Source organism: Muntiacus reevesi, chromosome 20 (assembly GCF_963930625.1).
Source record: "Muntiacus reevesi chromosome 20, mMunRee1.1, whole genome shotgun sequence".
Taxonomy (NCBI): Eukaryota; Metazoa; Chordata; class Mammalia; order Artiodactyla; family Cervidae; genus Muntiacus; species Muntiacus reevesi.
In genome coordinates, this window is record NC_089268.1 from 26,895,462 (window position 1) to 26,920,067 (window position 24,606).

The window sequence follows — 24,606 nt, forward strand, 5'->3', positions numbered from 1 at the left end:
CTTCTCCAGAGTACAGAACAGTATGACACTGAGGGGGTCCTGAAAATAGCTGGAGTAAAGATAAAAATGGGACCCACAAGGTAAAAAAGATTATAGCTACACGGTTCACAGGACTTCTAAGAAATGGTCTCCTGAAACCCTGGTGTCTTTCTCAGGGACCATCAGGGAAGCCTTTCACGTTCACAAAAGAGGGCCTTTTGTTTCCCCTTTTCCCAGAAAACAGTCTTTATTTCAACAGCCATGCTCTGATGTGATAAATCTGACCACAGTCTCTCTAAACCCCTCTGAAGAAGAACATTTTATCCAAGGGATGGAAAGACAGAGAAAAGGCAGTGAGCAGCCACTGAGAGAGATGGCTTGGGCATAAACATTGCTCTGGCCTCAACAGATTTTCTCACCATACATTCGTATATGAGGAAGGAGCAGATACAACTTGGCTTGTCCTCTGTCTACCCCCAGGGTCTTTGACCAGATTCTTTCACTTCCCTCCCTCTTGTCCATCATCAAGAAAATGTACCACTCACACAGACTGTTCGCATCTTCTAAGTTCTTCTTAGGGGGATGAAGGCATCCTGGAAGTTCTCACTGACGCTGCCACACGCACTAGGAATACATACTCTTTGTCGTTCCTCCAGGTTCCCCTCTGCGGGCTGCCTACAGATGTCTCCCGTGATACTTGCTCTAAGATGCCAAGGGAAGACCAGACGTTAGAAATCTTGGAGTCCTGAAGGAAGATTTAGGTTTTTTTTTAAAGGGTTTCAGAAAACTAGAAGAAAGATGGACGCTGCTCGGGAAACTCTCAGAGTGCAATTCTCCTCTATCTTGCCAACGCATTCAAAACTGAAAGCCAAATAAGATAAGAAAAGAGAACTTTGACCCGGCAGGAATAGTAAATCCATCTAATAATTACGCACTTCCAAGGAAAGGATCAAAATCCAGAGACTTCTTTTTCTCTGAGAGTGTATTTATCCAGGCTGCTGCTGCTGCTGCTAAGTCGCTTCAGTAGTTTATCCAGGCTAATAAAATATAAATATTAGAACTTGACTGGCTGAGTTAAAATCTTGGCAAGGTCACTTACAAGCTCATGGTTTTGATCAAGTTACATAAGCTCTCTGTGTGCCTCAGTTTTCTCATCTGAAAATGGGTTTAATAATAGTACCTACCCTGAGCTGTCATGAGGATTACATGAATTAGTATACATAAAGCACTTAGAAAAGTGTCAGTAAATTTTACATTCTGCTGTGTGGCTGCATAACTGATTTGTGTTTTGAAGATCCTTCAAATCCTACAAGTTCTAGAATAATTGCCTTTCTAGCCTAGAATGACAGACATTCTGAGTTAGAGTCTGAAAAAATTTTAAAAACTCTAAATTACATTTTTGCTATTCTGGATCTAAGATTGAACATCTCTGTATGGATTGTCAGAGACATAGTAACAAGATATAAACAAGTATAAACCAGACATGGGACTTCCCTGATAGTTCAGCTGATAAAAAACCCGCCTGCAATTCGGAGGACCGGGGTTTGATTCCTAGGTTGGGAAGATCCCCTGAGGAAGGGAAAGGTTACCCACTCTAGTATTCTGGCCTGGAGAATTCCATGGACTCTGTAGTCCATAGTTTTGCCAAGAGTTGGACACAACTGAGCGAATTTCACTTTCCCTTTCACAAACCAGACATAGTCTAACAAAGTTTTAAATATGGTAGTGTTAATTTTTAAATAAAAATAAAGTTCAGAGAGAAATCATTCAAAGAAACGAGACGATCCCTTCAAATATTGGCATTCATCATGAACACATAACTTCCAAGGACCGCATGGTGCTAACAGCCTACAGTAGAATTAAAAAATGCAAAATCAGTTTGGAACTCAAAAAAGTTTATAACCATAATTAATCAGAAATGAACAGAACATTTCCAGAACATATAAATGAAGCTAGAGAGGCTTTAAATAATATAACAACTATGCCACATCAAATCTTTAATTTATGACTTGGTGAGATTTAACAATTTCTCTCAGTTTTTGATTAATAGAAATCCACTCCAGACAATATGGATTAGTAGAATGACCCAGTATGACACTTACCTAACTCCTTCCTCCAGTGTGCTTAGAGTGCCAAGCCTCCCCCAGATCTGCCTATAAAGTTAATACCAAAATATCTGCTTCTTTCAAGTATTCTCTTTGAAACTTGGTTAAGTATCTAATCTCACTAGAGATTTGGATTTGCATTTTCTAAATAGGCAGGGGTTTGACATGAGTATGAATAATGTTATCATACTTTTGGAACACGATTAAAATTTATGAAGTCACCACCACAGGAAAACCATGCAGTCACCATGGAGGCAAATACTCTATTGGAAGAAGGTATCAGAAAAAGGAGATTAAGTCAGCCCATGATTCCTCCGTTTCTAGGTGACTAATGCCAGGACATGCATGCGTGCTCAGCCTTGAAGTCGTGTTTAACTTTTGTGACCCCCATGGACAGTAGCCCCCAAGCTCTTCTGTCTGTGGGATTTCCCAGGCAAGAATATCAGGGTTGCCATTGGGTTGCCATTCCTCCTCCAGGGGACTTTCCCCACCCAGGGGTCAAATCCAAGTGTCCTGAGTCTCCTGCACCGGCAGGAGGATACTTTACCACTGAGCCACCTAGCAAGCCCATACTGCCAGAAAACAATTGCTAAATCACCTATCTTTCACTTTACTCCCAGTCACATAACAAAGGGTGGGAGTAAACAACTATGGGATGTAGCCCAGAAGTATTTGTACCTTTTCCCTGCTCCAAGCCCTCGTCTTCAACCTGCAATCTTCACTTTTCATATAAGAGAAGTTTTATGAGGAAAAAAAAAAAGCTTCTGATTCCTTGCTTGTCCAGAATTTTCTTTTGCCCTTAAAGCTAGTTTTGTTGCTTAGAAAATTCTAGTTTCTACTCAGGAAAGTGATGAAACAAAATTTATATTTTAAAGCTGGACAAGGAAATTTAAGCACAAAATTCTCTCTGTCTCTCTGTCTGTCTGTTTGGGTCTCTTTCATCCCCCTGTAATATGTAATGTACTTCTGCATTGTACATTAACCAGACCTCCTCAAAGGCGGGAATGCTAGCTTGACTATAAAGATAATTTTTTTTTCTTTCTTCTAATACTAGCAATGTAACTTCTTAAAAGAACAGCATTCTTTCCTGACTCTGTAAGGAATCATAGAGACTTGCTACTTGCTTTGCATATGGTTACCTGGACTATCTCTGGTGAATTTTTCATGTAAGATGTCAGTATGTCATTTTGATGACAATCTTTTGTCTTAAAAATGTGTACAGTTGTACCTTCAACTTCTAACAGGTGGGAGAGTTCTCCAAGCTTCTGAATCTGTCTCCTGAACTATAATCCTCAGTTCACTTGAATGAAATTCTCCCTTTGTTTTCTTCACTTGATTGCTAATTGAAATTCTGTTGACAAAAATGAAGACTCCATTCAATTGTTTTCTAGTAATTACTATTGAATGACATGTATGTCTGATGGAATCTGATTTTTTTTTCTTTTGTACATAACAAATTTTTCTGCACCATGGAACTTAGAGGTTTTGTGTTTTGTTTAGTTGTTTGTGACTCTAAAACGTTACAAGAATTCATGTATAATCTTCTTCTGTAGTAGTCAGCTTTTTGTGAAGTACCCTTCCTTCTGATTCTTGCCCCTAATCTTTTCATCTTGGGAAACATTCTAGGTGAATGTTGAAGTTCTGGGTGGATTTGCTCAACCTATATTTCCTAATTTTTAAAATCTTTTTGATTTAAAGTACCACGTAGTAACTGCTTTTTTCAAACCCAATATTTCGATCTTCAGCAGTGTCTACTCTGAGAGCTGACACCTCCATTTGTTTTCTACTTTAAGACAATTTTTCATTCCCAAGAATGCTGATTGTTTCTCTAATCCTTCATCTCCTATGAATGAATCCTCCCTAGTATGCTTTCATATTTGCATTAAGATTTTTATATACACACATTATTCTTTAGTTATTTAAGTCAAAGAAATATGAAAATTAGAGACAACCAAAGTTATAGACAGAAACACCTTTATTTGCTCCACTCAGAAATACATATCCTATTATTATTTTGCTGTGATTTTTCTATTATTTGCAAACAAGCAAGATCATACTGTTCACATTGTTTTAAAAACTGCTCTTTAAAATTATTAACACCTTGTAGCTCTTTCCCTCTCTGTCCCTTTTCACCTTTCTCTCTCAAACACACAAATGCTGGTATACAATTCAGTGTAATTCCCTCTAAATATTCTTCACAGACTAATTGGCTTTACTTGAACAATTCTCTATTATTGGGAAAAACGCCTAAGTATGTATGTGACTTTTTAAAATTTATTTTTTCTAACGGTTGGAAATGTATATTAGTCTATCTACATTTTGAGATAGAATATATACACAAGGTGGAGAAGGCAATGACACCCCACTCCAGTACTCTTGCCTGGAATATCCCATGGATGGAGGAGCCTGGTGGGCTGCAGTCCATGAGGTCAATACGAGTCTGACACGTTTGAGTGACTTCACTTTCAATTTTCACTTTCATGCATTGGAGGAGGAAATGGCAACCCACTCCAGTGTTCTTGCCTGGAGAATCCCAGGGACGGCAGAGCTGGGTGGGCTGCCGTCTATGGGGTTGCAGAGAGTTGGACATGACTGAAGCGACTTAACAGCAGCAGCATATACACAAAGACGTATCATACATCTCAAAGTAAACAAAAGAGGCAAATAATGTTTTTATATAGTTTCTTTTCTCCTTCAGTTTTCCCTTCCCATTCTTTAGTGTTTCAGACCTAAACCATAAGGTAGGTGTCAGACCCCAAATAAGACAGGATAGTTTTATGGAGGAGCCCAGCCCAGAGTGGTGTGAAAGAATTTGATTGAAGGAGATGGGCCTGTATGAGGAAGGGAGATAACCCCAAAGAAAATCACAGAATATATGGTCCTATATTCAAACTGTGTAATATTATGTGACAAGAAAAACTTTTAAATGCACTGATACACACAATGCGGTTGAACCTCAAAAAAGCATTTTGTTTAGCCAAAGAAACCAAGCACAAAAGTGTGTATACTATATGACTCCACTTTGGTGAAGTTTAAGAGTAGGCAAGATTAAACTATCATGATTTATATTGGAATACTGTTTTTCGCCCCCTCCTTGGAAAGGACTGATGGACAATGGACATGAGGAAAATTTCAAGAGACAAAAATGTTCCATAGTTCAATGAAGTGGTAGTTACATGAGTGTAAGCATTTGTGCAACCTCACTGAAATGCATGCTCTAAATCCACGCATTCCATTGTATGCAAATTATATCTCAGTATATTTGATTTCTTAAAAATGTTAAATCTACCTCACTATCTGCAGAGAATATTTATTTAGGATTTCGGTATTCATTTGTCCAGACTTACATATTAATATTTATGCAATTGCTTCTTTTGTCCCAGATTATCTGTAAACCTTGTGTGACATGAAAAAAACATGAATTCAACTTGGAAAGAGTGTGAAATGGGAAGAAAACTCTGTGTGAGCATTTTGTATCTGACACTCTATCACTGTGTTTTTACATCTATTCTATGTTGGGGAACCCTAAGGTTTTTTGGAAACACAGCCCTAATATTCTCAGAGCACAGAGTCCTCCACTCCTGATGTCTTATTGTCCCCCATGCAGCTCTGCACATGGCTTCAGTGTCAGCTATGGTGCGGTAGGAGGAAGTGTGCTGCTGTAGGGTTTATCCTCTAAATCATCTAACTTTGTGAATCAAGCATTTGGATGACCAACTGACTTGGATATTATACAGGAAGATGATTCTGTCTCCCCAGCTAATGTGATTTCTGTCTTTTGCAGGTGCGAGCAGGGAGACATACTGAACACTGTTGACCAAATCAACTTTAGAGTTTCTATCATTCTATAGCTCAGTCCGGTTCAAAGTCCTCTGGGATGAACTATTACTTCCACTTTCAAAGTTAGTAGCAGTGCTGGAGGCAGGCTGGGACTTTCTCATTAAACCCATTTCTGAAGAGGCATTCAAATGCCCATTCTTCTTGGCAGCCTTATTTGTCCTCCTTACTAAGAATATTTTCCTAATTGAGGAATGGATTAGAAACCTGCCATTTTCATTGCCTGCAGCCACACCCTTGGATGCTGACCACGAGAACAACCAGGTGCAAACTGTGTCTGGAGCCAGATTGTGTAGGTGTGCTAAGGAGACCAGGAACTTGGTCCAGAAACCCCCCCTTGGCTCAACCTGGATGGTGAGAAAAACACGTGTGGGGATGTGCAGGTGTGTCTGTGGGACATGTGGGTCCTGAAAAAGAAGGGCTTGAGTTCTGGGCTCATGTGGGGAGAAAACTCCCTTCCCTTTCAGGAATTAAGCCACAAGAGTACTTGTGGGCAAAATAAATTAATATATGAATGAATGAATGAACGAGTGAATGGAGGGGAGAAATAGTTTGACTGAGGAAAGTGGATAAATTTTGTGTCTGATGTCATTTCTCAACGTTGAACTCAAGGTTTTCAATTTCAAGAGAGCCCTGGCGAGGTGGTGAATCCATAGATAGGCAAGCAAGCCCACAGGACACAAAACGGTTTACCGTTTCCTACACCTGCTGGGGAAACGGTTTTCAGAAAAACAAAAGAGGGAAGGAAAAAAAAAAAAAACATATGGGAACGGTTGGGAGTTGGTGGTGTTTGTCTCAAGGTCTGTAAGGGAAAACAGCCAAAGTCCTGTGTATAAAAGTAACTCTTTGCACACAGGATTTTTTTTTCTTTTCTGAGAACTTTCACTTGGCTGGCTTCTCACCACCTTCTCAACATCCTCAGAGTGAATGTTTTGTGCTTCCAGCGTGCTCCATGTTCTGCTCTGAAGAAGATGGCAGGTTTTCCTGGCCTCTTTCCTGCTAGTGTTCTACCTGCTCTCCTTCTCTGGGTATCCATGTGGGGCTCCCCAGGTCAGTGTTTTCTCTCATGCCTTTCATTTGTTGGTTTGTTTTCAGTGGCTCTTCTTAAACAGTAGGTCCACCAGTCCCAACTCTGCACCCTCTCAAAGGCAGTTATACTTGGGAAAATTATAGCTCTGTCTGCTGCCAACAGAAGGCTTGACGAGTCAGGTGAAGGGTGGGAGTGATCTCCTTCACATCAACATCCTTTGAGCAGACCTCATAAAAACCACAGCTATAATATTTATCTAAATGTTTATTGAGTGTGAGTGATCTTAGTGATCTGTTTAAATTTGATGTAACTCTTTCTTACAATATACTTTGTAATGTTTATACTGCCAAGAAAACCCAAATTTGAAAACAAAGAATTTGGACTCAGGATCCCTGAGCTGGTTATGATCTGGGACAAGACGTTTATTCATTCTGGGACATGCATCCATCTTTCATAAAGTAAAAGGGGCCCCTCAAGATGAAATTTTCAGACTGCAGGTTTGATGATAACCAGCCATGAGGTCTCAATAACGACATTTTCTGATACTGTCTCTTTAATTGGAGATCAAAAAATAACACAAATAAGAAAAATACATTTGGGTTTCACATTAAAAAATGCAGGTGGGTCTACCATCTCATCTCCTCCCCTACCACGTCCCCCAATCTGTCTCTGATTTTCACGCAGTGTCCGGGTTTTCTGTGATGGGACCAGCTCAGCCCATTAAGGTCCCACTAGGAGCAGATGCCACTCTGCCCTGCCAGTTGTCCCCTGAGCAGAGTGCAGCCCACATGCAGATCCGGTGGTACCGAACCCAGCTCTCCCCGGCGGTGCTCGTGTACCAGAATGGGCAGGAACAAGACGGGGAGCAAATGCTGGAGTACCGTGGTAGGACAGAGTTGGCGGAGGACTCCATCGGCAGAGGGGCTGTGGCCCTGCTGATCCAACACGTCCGTGCGTCTGATGATGGCCAGTATTGGTGTCATTTTAATGATGGTCACATCTCCCAGGAAGCCATTGTGGAACTGCACGTGATAGGTATGTTAACTTAGCACAAAGTGCATGTATCATGGTATAAAGCAAAGGGAAAGTTGAGAACGTTTGGATTCCTAGCCTGGTGTTTCTCAGGATCTTCCACATGTCGCCTTACAGAATGTCAGCTTTCTAAATTGTACAATGAGGATAAAACCACATGCTTGGCTTTTAAACAGCAAAGGAGGCAATCTTTCTGTAGATATTTTGATATCCAAAAAGATCCCAAAATTTTATTAACTTGTATTAATTCAGATAGATACTGGCACCTTCAAATATTTTTTTTTACCCAGTCAGAAGAGAAAGACAACTTTTTCTTTGATTGTCACCGTGCTTTTTTCTTCTTGGAATGACCCCAAAGCTCTCTCAGTCCTAGTACAGTGCAAAAGCATTAAGTTGATTTCAGAATCAACTTAATATTGATTTCAGAATCAGAGGTAAGCCTTATGCTGACTGTGAGCAGTTTTGAACTCTGAGTTTCAGTTTACTTATCAGCCTGCTGCTGCTGCTAAGTCACTTCAGTTGTGTTCGACTCTGTGCAACCCCACAGATGGCAGCCCACTAGGCTTCTCTGTCCCTGGGATTCTCTAGGCAAGAATACTGGAGTGGGTTGCCATTTCCTTCTCCAATGCATGAAAGTGAAAGTGAAGTCGCTCAGTGGTGTCCGACTCTTAGCGACACCACGGACTGCAGCCTACCAGGCCCCTCCGTCCATGGAATTTTCCAGGCAAGAGTACTGGAGTGGGGTGCCATTGCCTTCTCCTACTTAACAGCCTAGTGAAGGACAATTAGACCTTCAGCCTCAGGGACTCCTGAGCACCAAGGACTACAGGCCTCAGGGACATGTCTTCTTTCCTCAGGCTTGGGCTCTGCCCCTCACGTTCGCATGATGGGGCCCGAGGATAACGGGATCCAAGTTCTGTGCTCCTCAGAAGGCTGGTTCCCCAAACCCAGGGTGCAGTGGAACGACATGGCAGGAGGGAAGCTACTATCCCTCTCTGAATCTCAGAGTCAAGATGGAGATGGGCTGTTCCATGTGGAGGCATCTCTTGTGGTCAAGGACAGCTCTCTGGGCAATGTGACCTGCTCCATCCAGAACCCCGTTTCTGGCCAGGAGAAAGCGTCGGCCATCTTCCTTCCAGGTCAGTCAGGCACAAACCCCGAGGCAGAGCCGGGTGTGTTCCAGGCAGGGAGGAGTGAAGGAGGGCCGAAGGGAGCCTGGGAGAGAGGGCGGGGCTTCCTCCAGGTCGGTCTCTCACTGTGTCTCCACATGCCTGTGTCAGAGCCCTTCTTCCCCAGAACGTCTCCATGGAAGACAGCCCTGGCTGGGACACTCCCGGTGCTGGTGCTTCTCCTCATCGGGATCAGCTACACTGGCTGGAGACAACATAAAGCCAAAAACAGAGAAGTAAAGGAAAAGGAGAAAGCATCTCAGGAAAGAGCCAAGGTGGCGAAAGAAAAGGAAGAGGCACATTCAGCCAAAAGTAAATCGGGCAGCAAGTCAAATCAGAGGTTCCTGGAAAAGCTGCAGATACTGTGTGTGCAGGGTAGATGGGGAAATAAAAAATTGTTGAAGAATCCTGAGGAAAACACAGGGTGCCAAGAATTCCACAGAACTGGGAGTCCTATGCAAAGGAGAAAACCACATGGAAGTTAGGAGATCTGTGGGCAGTGGTATTAAGCCTCCAATCCACACCATGCCTTTTCAAGCTTCTGTACCCCAACCTGTTTCTCTTTGCAGAAATATCTTCCTTTATCTTCTCTTCCTTTTTTTATCCTTCAAGAATAAACTCCAGAAACACCTAAGAAATCAAACTCCCAGTAAGCATGGACTTCCCTTCCTGTGTGACCCCAGGATTCTTCCCAAATAACTTTTCTTAGAGCTTGCCCTTTTACATTTGACAAAGATATTCATTAATCTTTCTCACCTGCTTCACTATGGGATCCTGAAGAGAAGGTCAAATTGAGTTCATTTAGCTACTCACTGGGCTCAGGAGCAAGTAAAACTCAATTTGATGGATTTTTTATCTCTTTCTCTTTCAGGGGAGCTTGAGGAAGATCTCGGTGAGTCTTACTTCTTCTCATGCCCTGTGTAGAATTTGTACCTCTTTCCACACCTGTTCTGGGTCTCTCATTGAATGTTGTTTCTTTCAGAACAGCGAAAGGCATTATACAATAAAGGTAAGCAACTCAGTCATGTCAACTGATGTCCTGATGTTCAACAAGTTCTCAATTCCCTATTCTCAGAGAAAAGACTAAAGGATTCATGATGATTAGTGGAAGAGAAATTATGGAAAGGAAGAGAAATTTGAGGTTGCAGATTAATGTCTCATCTTGTCTTTCCTGTATTTGTTCTGTTTTAGACTGGAAGAAGGCCTTGATATATCCTGGTACGTAAACCTCTGGCCCTTGTCTTGCCAAATGCCTCTGGTATTCTGAGCATAATAAGCAGACTCATAAATATAAACACACGTACACACACTTGAAAGTTGTGAAATTTTTATTTGGTATCACTCTGTAGTATTTTGTATTTGGAGACTCAAATAACCAATTGTCTTCCAGAGCTGATAATGAAGGAGAAATAACTGCTGACTAAACAGTTCCACTACATGACTAGGGTAGGACACAACATGAATGTGACTTGTTAGCCTTTCCACTATGGAGAAGGGAAAGATGGAACTCAGAGTGACTTTGAGGAGATTTGGGAAGAATAAGGAATATATTATGTCAGCATTTTTACTCTGCAAATAAATTTTAAAAGATCAGAAAATATATTTTATATTCAGAAAAGTATATTAACTATGATTTTACTTATTTTACCTATTTGAAATTAAGTAAAATTCAATATAGAGGGAGAAGGTTTATGTATGAAAAAGTTGAAAAACAGTTTTTCAAAATATCTTAATATCTTCTGCATAAATATGTTTATCTGGAGGTAGGGGGAATTGGCTATTTTTATACCTTCTGAAATCTGTGTCTAAGTATTCTAAAGCATTTAAATGAGCCCTTATTACTTTGACCCCAGATTGTAATCAGATAGCTTATATTTTTCTCCAGAGACAGATTCCTAGTGGGAAAAAGAATTGCATCTGCTTCTGTCTGTGGCCACTTCTCTTATAACAGGGCTTGTGATTTTATTTGAAGACGGTGTTCTCATTGAGTCTTGAGACAATAGGCAGATAAGGACCCATCCATAATTCTTGGCTGGAGCAGCTCTGTGGTCTCTCACTAAGCTGCCCTCCCATCAGAAATGTAGCACTTGGATGCATGGAATCTATAAATATATGATTCAAGGAGGACATCAGAGATCATGTATTCCAGTCTCTTCATCTAAAGAGATAAAGACACTGAGGTCAAGAAATATAAAATAGCCCGACTTTCCAGTTGTAATCGACAGATTTGGAATTAAAAGTATCAAGTTGTCCTTAGTACTTTACTCACTCCTTTAGAAACACAGGAACATTTTTCAGTATCTCATAAAAGAAAACTCTTAACAGAACTGCTTAATCAGCTTTAATCCTTGGAAGGAGTTCCTCTGACCTTCTCTTATCAGAGCAGTCATCAGCCTGTGTGTAGTTGCCTGGTTCCTAATTTCCTTCCCCCAGTGGACTTTAAGTTCCACAAGGTCAGAGATAATAACTTGTGCCACCAACATCTAGCATGCCTGGCATACAAAACTTGCATAGATATATATTCAAGGATTAACCTAGTGTGTTTTTGAGATTCAACACCATATTTCACAGACACACACAAACAGAAACCCATGAGTTATAAAACTACAGAAGGTCATAAACTTAAACTCTAAGGAGATCATAGGCCAGAAAAGCTGTAAATAGATAGAGGGGTTTAGAGGAGGAATAGAATAGAATTAAATTAAAAATATATTTTATAGTTCTCATCACCAATGAGGAGGCCCACAGAAGTCTGGAGAGCACAGTAGAGTGGCATGTAGGGTATCAGACCCTACTCCTGGGGTCTCCAAACCTGGCTTAGGCTGGAGAACAGCCCCAACTTCAGGCTGAATTATGTGATAGTTTCCAATCTGAGAGCACAGAAAGCATGCTACCTGTCCTGTACTTTCTGGACACTACCAGAGTTTGAGGAGTTTAGAGGAGTAAGGGAATGTCACCACGAGAAGGTGATGGGTCAGGAAAATCATCATATCTCCTTTTCATCCCCTGGGAATACTTCTGCCTGGTTTCAATTCATGTTGCTCTTTTTCAGACTGGAGGAAGGAACAGTTTGAACATGGTAAGTGGTTCTTTATTTATCTTTTTGACCCCCTTCTAACCTGCCCTCTGAGATCCCCCTGCTTATCCTTCTAACATCCTCTCCTAGTTGAAAAGACAGGCACTACTCTTCTGGTAAAGAGCAGGAGGACGTGATAAGCATTCAGTGTTAGCCTGAACTGACAACTGCTGCTAGGATTAGCTACTCTGATTGTGCTTCCCCTTTCAAATACTGGAGCTTCCCTGTCTGTGGGGTCCACTTGGTTCTGAAACAGAAATTAACATAGCCCCCCAGCTGAGGAGACCCCACACTAAGTAAAAAGGGCTCAAAATAGCAATTCAGGTGTTCTTTGTAGAGAGGTCAGATCAGATGGAGCCTGTGACTAACTGAGGAAAATAGCTCTAATTTGCAGAGAACATGGCAGGAACACTGTTCTTCAGTAAACATTCAAAGATCCCTGCACACTCTGGCACTCTGTCAAAACACTGATGGTGGCAAAGATAAGACAAGTAGCATAGAATGGGTAGCAAGAACAAGTAGCAAGAGAACACATCAAACCCCCCTCCCACCCAGCTCCACCTCCCCCAACACACACACCTGCAGAGGTGTTCTTTTCACCACTCCTTACACATTTGCTCTGTTTTGTTAAAGCTTCCCCTGTACAACAGCTTTCTGAAATATGCAATCTTGGCTTTATCCTTTCCTTTTTATTTCTTCCAGTTCCTGTGAGTGTCAATCATGAAAATGTTCATCAGAACAATTCTGACTTCACAAAGGAAACTCAGGCAGTATTATGTAATAAGCAAGGAGGTGGCAATCTTCTCAAACTTGATCAGAAAGGATTCACTAAGGGGAGATATTACTGGGAGGTGGACCTTGAGGACACTGATGAATGGACTCTAGGCATTTATGACGAGCCCACAGAGAAGAGTGAGTTACCCAACGATCTACGGGAGATGAAGTTCAACGTCTTAGAGAAGAAGGGATGTGAATACAGGGCTCTCACTTGTTCTTGCCAAGGCATTTCCAAAGAAGAGTCTCTCCTGATTGAAAAGTGCCCACAAAAGATTGTAATTTTCTTGGATTATGAGGATAGTAACATTTCTTTCTATAACATGATTGATGGAACCCACATCTTCTCCTTCAACCAGGCCCACATCTCTGGGTCAGTCTATCCTTACTTCAAACTGAAATCCATGGAGTTCTCCCCATCTGCATGATACTGAGTGACTTGGAATAAAAACCTGTAAATTGTGAAGATAGTAGCCCATTTTTTGTAAACCCAAGGATTCCAGTCCTGACGGGTGTCCTCAGGACCACCGATTATGAGGCCTCTTGACTTAAGTCTCCATGAATCTGCATGACCAAAGTTTCCAGCCACATCAAGCAGTGTTTCTCGAAATCTTTTTCCCATCTTGTAGTTTGTTGTAAATGTTTCTTGCATTATGTATTATATATCACAGACATACTTTTCTGAATAAACTACTGGAAATGATGACGTGAGTACAAAGACATATGAGTGGTAATTTTATTATTAAATATCATATACCTAACATTTTCTATCAATTCATTCTAAATTTTGCATTTTTAGAATGAATTGATAGAAAATGTTAGGTATATGATAATTATTTGTAATACTTTATTTCTATATTTGTTTCATGAAGAATTAGTAAGAAACAGTTTACAAATATGCACTGATCTATGGATCACACTTTTGGGGCTTCCCAGGTGGCACTAATGGTAAAGAACCCACCTGCAATGGAGGAGACTCAGGAGACAGGTTTGACCCCTAAGTCAGGAAGATCCCTGGAGGAGGGCATGGCAGCCCTCTCCAGTATTCTTACCCGGAGAATCCCATGGACAGAGGAGTCTGGCAGGCTACCATCTATGGGGTCACAAAGAGCCGGACATGAATGAAGTGACTTAGCATACATGAACACATGGATCACACTTTAGTAGCACTGCTCAAACAAAAACTAGATGCACAACAGTACTGAATAAAAATGACAGAAGAGTTTTATTTTCAAATATTGAAGGAGAAAAGTTAAACAATAATTTGATGAGAAGCTAAACTATATCTTAAATGCAAGGATAATTTGATAAAGAAAAAATAAATATCAATCACAATCCAGTTCTAACAAATGTGATGATGTCAAGATGATGGAGGTCTGGGGAAATCAGAATCAAATGAGAGCACAATGAGGTATAAACAGTGAAGGGAAAGTAAACATCAACAGGCAAAAGAATGAAGCTGCCCTCTATCTCACATCATATGTGGAACATTAACTCAAAGTGGGTTAAAGATCTAAATGTAAGCATAGGTGTAAATCTTGGTTTAGGCACTTGGTTTAGATTTCTTAGTTATGACACCAAAAGCACAACCAAACAAAGAAAAACATAAATTTGACTTTGTTAAAAGTTTTGTGCACCCAAAGACACTATCAAAAAAGTGAAGAGGCAACTCATAGAAAGAAAATATTTACAAATTATTCATCAGAGTTTAGTGTGAAGAATATATAAAGAATTCTTAATACTAAATAATAAAAAGAAAAGCAATTCAAGTTTTTAAATGAACAAATGATTTGAACAGACATTTCTCTGAAGAAGATGTGCAAATGGTCAATAAACACCTGAAAAAAATGTGCAACACAATTAGTTATTTGGGAAACATAAACCACAATGTGGGCTTCTCTGGTGGCTCAGCTGGTAAAGAATTCGCCTGCAATGCAGGAGACCTGGGCTGAATCCCTGGGTTGGAAAGGTCCCCTGGAGAAGGGAAGAGCTACCCACTCCAGCATTCTGGCCTGGAGAACTCCATGGACTATAGAATCCACGGGGTTACAAAGAGTCAGGCACAAGTGAGAGACTTTTGCTTCTCACTTTCTTCAAAACCACAATTTAATATCACATTATCCCCTCTAAGACAGATATTCTATGTCCTCCCTACATGCCCTCCTCGCCAAGTGGAAAATAGCAAGTGTTGGAAAGAATGTGGAGAAATGTAAAAGGATGCAGCCACTGTGGAAAATAGTTTAGAAGTTTCTCAGTAAGTTAAATGTAGAATTACCATTGTTGTTGTTCAGTTGCCCAGTCCTGTTGGACTCTTTGTGACTCCATGGACTATAGCAGACCAGGCCTCCCGGTCCTTCACCATCTCCTGGAGTTTGCCCAAGTTCATATTCATTGCATCAGTGATGCTATCCAGCCATCTCATCTTTTGATGCCCTCTTCTCCTTCTCTCTCGATTTCTCCCAGCACCAGGGACTTTTCCAATGAGTCATCTTTTCCCATCAGATTATCAAAATACTGAAGCTTCAGCTTCAGCATCAGTCCTTCCAGTGAATATTCAGGGTTGTTCTCCTTTAAGATTGACTGGTTTGATCTCCTTGCTGTCGAAGGGACTTTCAGGAGTCTTCTCCAGCACCACCGTTCAATTCTTTGGCATTCTGCCTTCTTTATGGCCCAGCTCTCACAACCATACATGACCACTGGGAAGACCATAGCCTTGACTATACAGACCTTTGTCAGCAGAGTAGTGTCTCTGCTTTTCAATACACTTTCTAGGTTCATCGTCGCTTTCCTGCCAAGAAGCAATAGTCTTCTGATTTCATGACTGCAGTCACCATTCATAGTGATTTTCGAGCCCAAGAAGAGGAAATTTGTCACTACTTCCACTTTTCCCCCTTCCATTTGCCATGCCGTAATGGGGCTAGATGCCAGTCATGTCTGACTCTTTGTGACCCCATGGACACCAGGCTCCTCTGTCTGTGGGATTTTCTAGGCAAGAGTACTAGAGTGGGTTGCCATTTCCTTCTCCAGGGAATCTTCCTGACCTAGGGATCGAACCCAGGTCTTCTGCATTGTAGACAGACGCTTTACCATCTGAGCCGCCAGGGAAGTCCTCCTAGCTTCCCTCCTAGCTCAGTCGGAAAAGAATCTGCCTGCAATGCAGGAAACATGGGTTCGATTCCTGGATCAGGAAGATTACCTGGAGAAGGAAATGGCAACCCACTCCAGTATTCTTCCCTGGAGAATCCCATGGACAGAGAAACCTTGCAGGCTACAGTCCATGGGGTCACAAGAGTTGGACATGACTGAGTGACTTTCACTACTACTTCACAATGGGGCTAGATGCCATGATCTTAGTTTTTTTTTAATATTTAATCTTAAGCCAGCTCTTTCACTTTCCTCCTTCACCCTCATCAAGAGGCTCTTTAGTTCCTCTTCAGTTTCTGCCGTTAGAGTGATGTCATCTGCATATCTGAGGTTGTTGATGTTTCTCCCATCTATCTTGATTCTGGCTTGTAACTCATCCAACCCGCCATTTCTCATAATGTGCTCAGAATATTGGTTTAACAAGCAAGGTGACAGCTGAAGGCCCTGTCATACTCATTTCTTGATCTTGAACCAATCAGTTGTTCCATACAGGGTTATAAAAATTGCTTCTTGACCTGCATACAGGGTTCTCAGGAGACAAGTAAGATGGTCTGGTATTCCCATCTCTTTAAGAGCTTTCCACAGTTTGTAATGATCCACACAGTCAAAGGTTTAGCATAGTCGATGAAACAGAGATAGATGTTTTTCTGAAATTCCCTTGCTTTCTCTATAATACGGTGAATGTTGGCAGTTTGATCTCTAGTTCCTCTTCCTTTTCTGAACCCACCTTGGACATCTGGAAGTTCTCGGTTCCCTTAATGCTGAAGCCTAGCATGCAAGATTTTAAACATGACCTTACTAGCATGTGAGATGAGTGCAATAGTCTGGTGGTTAGCACATTCTTTGGTAGTACCCTTCTTGGGAATTGGGATGAGGATTGATCTTTTTCAGTACTGTGGCCACTGCTGGATCTTCCAGATTTGCTGGCATAATAAATGCAGAACCTTGATGACACCCTCCTTTAGGGATGTGAATAATTCTGCTGGAATTTCATTGCATCCACTAGCTTTATTAGCAGCAGTGCTGCTTAAAACCTACTGGACTTCACACGTCTGGCTCCGGGTGACTAACTACACCATCGTAGTAATGCAGATCATTAAGATCTTTTTTTATACAGTTCTTCCTTATAATCTTTCCATCTCTTCTTGATCTCTTCAGCATCTAGTAGGACTTTACCATTTTTATCTTTTATTGTGCCCATCTTTGGGTGGAATGCTCCCTTGATGTTTCCAGTTTTCCTGAAGAGATCTCTAGTCTTTCCCTTTTTGTTGTTTTCTTCTTCTTCTTCTTTTTTTTTTTTTTTTTGTTTTCTTCTCTTATTAAGCACTGTTCATTGAAGAAGGACTTATGGTCTCTCCTAGCTATTCTTTGAAACTGTGTTTAATTGGTTGTACCTTTCCTTCTCTCCCTTGCTTTTCACTTCTTTTCCTTCTTCTGCTTTTTGTAAAGCTTCCTCAGATAATCACTTTGGCTTCTTGTTTCTCTTTTTTGGGGGGGATGATTTTATTCACTGCCTTCTGTACAGTATTACAGACCTCTGTCCATAGTTCTCCTGGCACATTGTTAACTAGCTCTAGTTCCTTGAATCTCTTCATTACCTCTACTGCGAATTCATATGGGATTTAAGTCATACCTGGCTGGCATAGTGTTTTTCCCAGTTTTCTTTAGTTTAAGCCTGAATTTTGCTATGTGAAGCTGATGATCTGAGCCACAGTCAGCTCCAGGTCTTGTTTTTACTGACTGTATACAGCTTCTCCCTCTTTGGCTACAAAGAATGTAATCAATTTGATTTTGGTATTGACCATTTGGTAATGTCCATGTGTAAAGTTATCTCTCGTGTTGTTGAAAAAGGGTATTTGCTATGACTAGTGCATTCTCTTGGCAGAATTCAATTAGTCTTTGCCCTGCTTCATTTTGTTCTCCAAGGCCAAATTTGTCTGGTACTCTCAGTATATCTTGACTTCCTACTTTTGCATTCTAATCCCTGATGATGAATAGAACATCCTTTCTAGGTGTTAGTTCTAGGAGGTCTTCTAGGTCTACAGGGAACTGATCAACTTCTTTAGCATCAGTGGAAGGGCCACCGACTTGGATGTCTGTGATGTTGAATGGCTTGCCTTGGAAAAAAACCGAGAGCATTCTGTCATTTTTGAGGTGCACCCAGGTACTGCATTTCGGACTCTTTTGAGAGCTACTCCATTTCTTCTATGGGATTCTTACCACGTTAGTAGATATAATGGTCATCTGAATTAAATTTGCCCATTCTCGTCCACTTTAGTTTGCTGATTCCTAGGATGTTGATGTTTATTCTTACCATCTCCTACTTGACCATGTCCAATTTTCCTTGATTTATGGACCTAACATTCCAGATGCTTATGACTGTATAATTCCACCCTAAGAGAAATTAAAGTATATATTCACACACAAAAAATGTATACACAAATGTTTGCAGCAGGATTTTTCATAATGGCCAAAAAAGTGAACACAACCCAAATGTCTATCACTGGTTGAATGGATAAACAAAATGTGATAAAGCCACACAATGGCATATTTTTCCACCACAAAAGGAATATGGACCCATGTAAGGATTAGAAAGATACAAAGGCTCCATAGCAGAATCTAGGTTTACACTAGTAGGCAGAGTTCAGAAGTTCACTGAATTTGAGAAGAATAAAGGCTAGTACTAAATTTGGACTGCAGAAGGGAAAATGGAAAGGAACACAGAATCATTGCCTGCTCTGTAACAACCCTGGCTTAAGTTTAATTGGTTTTCATAGATTGTTAAGGGAACATAAAATATCTTCTTTTTCCAGTACTAGGCAGTCTCACTGGGCTTTATTTGCACAAAGGAAATAAAAAAGCCACTTATCAATTGAACTTTGTGTGTATATGTGATCATTTGTGTGTGCATTCAAGTGAGGAAATGGACACCTGTCAACAGAATACTGCTTTATCAGCCTCCAAGGACAAAAGTCCATAGTCTCCTTTCCTGCTTCTGAGACAGTTCCGTTTTCTACCCAGCTACAGCACTTGGGAGCAAAAGACCTGGTTCATGTGACTGAAGCTCTCCATCCCAAGGATATAGCCCTGAGTAGTACAGTCCCTTTCTTCTCTACTGGTATAGGGAGCACAAAGACATTTCAAGCTCTGGCAATCCAGATCAGAAAAAAGCTGGGAATTTCCTGTGGACCAACAGATGTGAATCAAACTCCCTTTTGAGCTGGTGACTCAGACAATGAGTTGGTTTGTAAAACTCTTTACAAGTGGAGAAGGTGAGTTTGATTTTTGTCACTGTTACTGTTGGTGTTTATATGTGCTTGTGTTCATGAATTTAAATGCCTAGTGTCTCTGTAAAGGTATTTGAGACAAAGACAGAGTAGAACACAGGATACAAGTCCTGGTGGTTGGAGCTGTTACTCTTAGGTCTGGTTAACCTGTTTTCTCATTCCCTAATTAGCCATCTCTAAGTAGTTCTTACCTCACTCATCTATTCTCATTATATATTGATTATTCTTCCACCTCATTCTTCTACCTCACTTCTTTCAGCACACTTTAACTTATGGATACTATCACTCTTCCCATACTTCTCCTCTTCATGTCTGTGATGCTTCTGGTAATAAGCTTTCTGAATATTCTGAAACTTCTCTCACAGTGCAAACTCCTTGAGTAATTTCACTTTAATATATTCATTTGTATATTCCCAAAGTAGTGAAAAATCACCTTGCAAAATTGAAGACTAATACTCTCATACTGAGCACCTTGCATAATAATGAAATCAAACCTTTAAGATAATATATTGATGGGTAATTGTAAGTGGATATTAATATGCATGATTAAAACATTTTAATGTGCACTATTTGGAGGTTCTAAGAATGGAGCAGAAATCCAATCTCTAGTGATTATGGCTCTAATTCATATTAAGTAATGAAAAAGCATATGCAATGAGACTTTGAACAAATGATGAACTTTTTCTGTCTTGAAGGATAAACAATGATTTGACTAAGCTTACAGGTCATCAATGTCTATCCATGCACAATTGCTGATTAAGGAAAAGTCTGCCCCTAAAAGAAAAATTATGTCTTGCCGTTAGTGGGGTACCATTCAAGTTACCCTAAAATATAAAAGATTTGTATAATTTTTCTACCTCCAGAGATATGATTATCACTGTGAACTACTTAAAGCCTCCTCCGAGAATAAACACATTGCCCTCAGTTACTCTGGTCCATGATAACACACTTAGCATCTACCAAGGAAAGAAGATCCATCATAGCCCCACAAAGTCCTGCATCAATTTACCCAAGCTCTCCCCAGTATCAATTCAGTGTCTCCTTTCTGGAGAGAGATGGAGGTTACCTGAACTCTGGAGGAGGCTCAAGCTTGGCATGTATGTAAAGTGTCCTTAAATGGAAGCAGCATTGTTTGATCAGTGAGTCCACCATAAACATATCTGTAGTGGATTTTTCAGATTTTCATCTTGGAATAATTTACCCAATCTTAGTCTGGCCATTTGTATTTCAATCCAGATAGCTGTGACATCTAATCTTTTCATGTGTAAGAAACAACATGAAAATGGTAAGTCAGAGTCATCTTGTGATTTAAAGGGAACAGCCTTCCCCTTCTTAAAATAATTTGCCTTTGAGTTGAGAACAGAGATGAGCATATTTTGAGCTTCTCAATGCAGATGTTATCTCCAAGCAAGAGATGTCAATGTACTTTTCTATGGTCACATTTTTAGCTACAGTTTTTTGCTTAGTGCTGGGAAACTGAATTTGAAGAAAATTAAATAAAAAGGAGTCTGGTAAGGGTATAATATACAGAATTGTGAAGGGTCTGAACATTTGGAATAAGATGAAAATTTAAAGGGACTAATGACATTTAGCTTTGAATGGAGAAAATTTTGGTGAAGGTAAAAACTGTTTTCAAATATTGAAAACCCTAATATTCAGCAAGTCAGAATAAGTCTTGAAAATATTAAAATGGCCATCTTAGATCAAATGGTGAATAACTTCTTAAAGAACAATTTTTTTGTTTCATTGTTTTTCACTATTCTTTGGCCGAAATTTGTTTATCTTCACTCTAGTCTTTATTATTTTCTTCTGCTAGCTTTGGGTTTAATCTTTTGTTTTTTTTTAATAGCACCTTAAACAACTGAGCACACACACAGCTATAAATTTCCCTGCTTTCACTGTATCTCATAAATTGGATATGTTGTATCTTTGCTTTCATTGGTCTCAAGACAATTGCAAAAATTTTTTGTTATTCCTTCTTTGACCCATTGGTATTTAAGAGTGTGTTGCTTAATTTCCACATAATAGTGAATTTCCTAGTTTTTTTGTTATTGGTTTCTACCTTCATTCTATTGTAATCAGCAAAGATACTTTGTATTGACGTCATTATTTTAAAATTCATTAAGGCTTTTTTTTTTTAAGCTCAGCACATGATTTATCTAGAGAATGTGCTGTGTTCATTAGAAAAAAATGCATATTATGCTGTTTTACAGTAGAATTTATTTTTTAAATTTTTTAATTTTTTTAAATTTTTAAATTTTTTTTCATTTATTTTTATTAGTTGGAGGCTAATTACTTTACAATATTGTAGTGGGTTTTGTCATACATTGACATGAATCAGCCATGGATTTACATGTATTCCCCATCCCCATCCCCCCCCCCCACCTCCCTCTCTACCCAATCCCTCTGAGTCTTCCCAGTGCACGAGGCCCGAATTTAATATATCAGTTCAGTCGCTCAGTTGTGTCCAGAATCTTTGTGACCATATGAACCGCAGCACGTCAGGCCTCCCTGTCCATCACCATCTCCCGGAGTCCACAGATCTGTTAAATCTGATTGGTTTAATGCTCTTCAACCCTCTGTTTCTTCATCAATCTTCTACTTAGTTATTCAATCCATTATTGAAAATAGAGTACTGAAGTCTCCAACTAATACTGAAAATTCCTCCATTCTGTCAATGTTTGCTTTTTATATTCTAGGCATCTGTTATTTGGTGCACACATGCTTATATTTGTTATATCTTCTTGGTGATTTGCTCTTTATCAATATACAACGTCCTTCTTTGACTATTTTGACAATTTTTGCTTTAAAGTATGTTCTCACCGATAGTAGTATAATTCTGTCTTGGTTAATATTTGAATGGAATATTTTCTTCCATCATTTCAGTTTCAACCTGTGTGTATTTGTATCTAAAATTAGTCACTTTTAGACAGAGTATAACTGTATATTTTTCAAGTCTATACATCCAATCTATGTCCTTTGATTGAGGAGTTTAGTCTATTTACATTTGAAATGGTGATTAAGAAAGACTTTTTTTACCTTTTTGCTCCTTGATTTCTGTTTCTAGGATTTTTGTCTTTCATCACTACTTTCCTCTGAATTAGTTGTCCTTTTATTGTGACACATTGAGATTACTTAATCACTTCCTTTTGTATATATTTTATGGATATTTTATTTGTGCAGACCATGGAGTAGCATCTAATATCCAAAAGTTTGAACAATATATTTTGAATTGACAGCAACTTAACTTCAGTTGGGTCAAAAATACTCTACTTTTATGCAACTTTATCTCCTCTCTTTTGTAATTGATGTCAAAAATGATATCTTTCTATATTGTGTACTCATTAACATGGATTTATAATTATTTTGAACATTTGCCTTGTGTAACTATTATAATCTTGTGTAACTATTATAAAATGGAGTTACAGACAAAAATTACAAATAATACTAGATGGCATATTTTCCCTTATGCTAATTTTTACTGGGCTGTATATATATATATATATATATATATATATATATATACATACATACATACATATGGCTATGAAATACTTTTAGTATCTTTTCATTGTTAAATATATTAATAATTTTCCCAACCTTAGAGAAGATAAACAATCATAATACTTATAATTTATTCTTTTGTATTTTATTGACACAATTATCAAATTGGCAAATTTTATTCCTTTTAAATATTTGTAGATGGGCTATGTCTTAATGGAAGTTTAAATATAATATGGCTCTAGATTTTCTGAAAATTTTATATGATGAACACCTATAACTATTGTCTTGAGATATTTCCAAAAGGAAACCGAATATTATCATAAATTTTAGCATTCTCCTTTTCTAAAGACATTTTAAAATTATATTCTTAAAAAAATTATATTCTTGTTTTCATAGGGAATATAATTTAATAATATATTTTTGCAATGTACATTAGAGGTTTTATATAATTACTGCTACATGTACAGTTTTAGACAGATGGGTACCTTTACTGTGCACCTCCTTATCACTTTTTGTGTCATACCTGCGTCATGTGTGTGTGCATTTTAGCCTGAAAGGACTCAATGAAAGATGAATGATGGACATCATTTAATGCAGTGGAAGTCTTGTTGTTTCTTTTCTTATTTTTCTTCACCTATCTTAACTCTTCTTTCGCCAACATGTGGGATAATATTAGCAAAGAACAGAAACAAAACCTAAAACACTTTGGAGTGTTGAAATGTCCTTTAGAACTTTAATGAACCAATTCTCACAAATATGAGTCAATATGTTGTTGTTCTTTAGTCAATAAGTTGTGTTTGGCTCTTTTGGGACCACACGGACTGTAGACCAACAGGCTTCTCTGTCCTTGAGATGTCCCAGGCAAGAACTGGAGTTGGTTGCCATTTTCTTCTCCAAGGAATCTTCTTGACTCAGGGATCAAACCTGGGTTTCCTGCTTGGCAGGCAGATTCTTTTTTTCCCCCACGAGGGAAGCCCTGAGTCAATATACACCAAGAAGTAAATTATAAAAGGGTTTTGAATTTTGTCCTTCTCTGTTCCTGACAAAATGAATTCATTTGGAAAGAACTGATTCTTCCTTTCTTTTATCTTTTAAAGAACAGTGAATACCAAAAAGGCAAGTACCAAAAATGTATTCCACTGGGGACCTTGTTATTATTTCATCTGTTTCTTATACCCTTGCCTTCAACAAGCAAGGGTCATCTTCCTCAACTCACATAAACACATATTTTCATCTGATTTTTGTCTTGTTAGCTTATCTTTCTAACTGAGTTTGCTCATTTCATTTGCCATTTAGTTTTCCCAATCATTATTTTTTTGATTGGTCTTCTTGTCACAATCAAGAGAACAGCCATTTTTTTTTTCATAAATTTTATCAAGGTGTCTTTGAAATGTCAACATATTCAAGGTTTATAACATGTAAGATTACTCCAAGAAAAATTTTGTTCAATTGATTTAAGCTTCCTTAACTGTAACTTAGTGCTTTCCCTCCCTTTGCCCCACAAGATGTAATGAATATCAGCTTTGTTCAGGATGGGTTAAAACAGAAGCTCAGATTCAATAAAATTCCATAGTAACCGGTGGACAAAATCTTTGAGCATAGAAGTACCCCAAAACTAATTATATATTAGGCATTTATAGAGCAGTGATTCTGTTTTCTCTAATACAAT

General features: G+C 39.2%; 1 protein-coding gene across 1 annotated transcript; it reads left to right on the top strand.

Moving 5' to 3' along the window:
* The first annotated feature begins 6,892 nt into the window (after window positions 1-6,892).
* LOC136151928 (butyrophilin-like protein 1) lies at window positions 6,893-13,430 on the top strand. The gene is made up of 9 exons (XM_065913385.1): window positions 6,893-6,971; window positions 7,636-7,986; window positions 8,841-9,122; window positions 9,264-9,464; window positions 10,024-10,044; window positions 10,135-10,161; window positions 10,344-10,370; window positions 12,205-12,231; window positions 12,931-13,430. Exons 1-9 carry the CDS (start codon window positions 6,893-6,895, stop codon window positions 13,428-13,430), a joined length of 1,515 nt encoding a protein of 504 aa, XP_065769457.1.
* The last annotated feature ends 11,176 nt before the right edge of the window (window positions 13,431-24,606 follow it).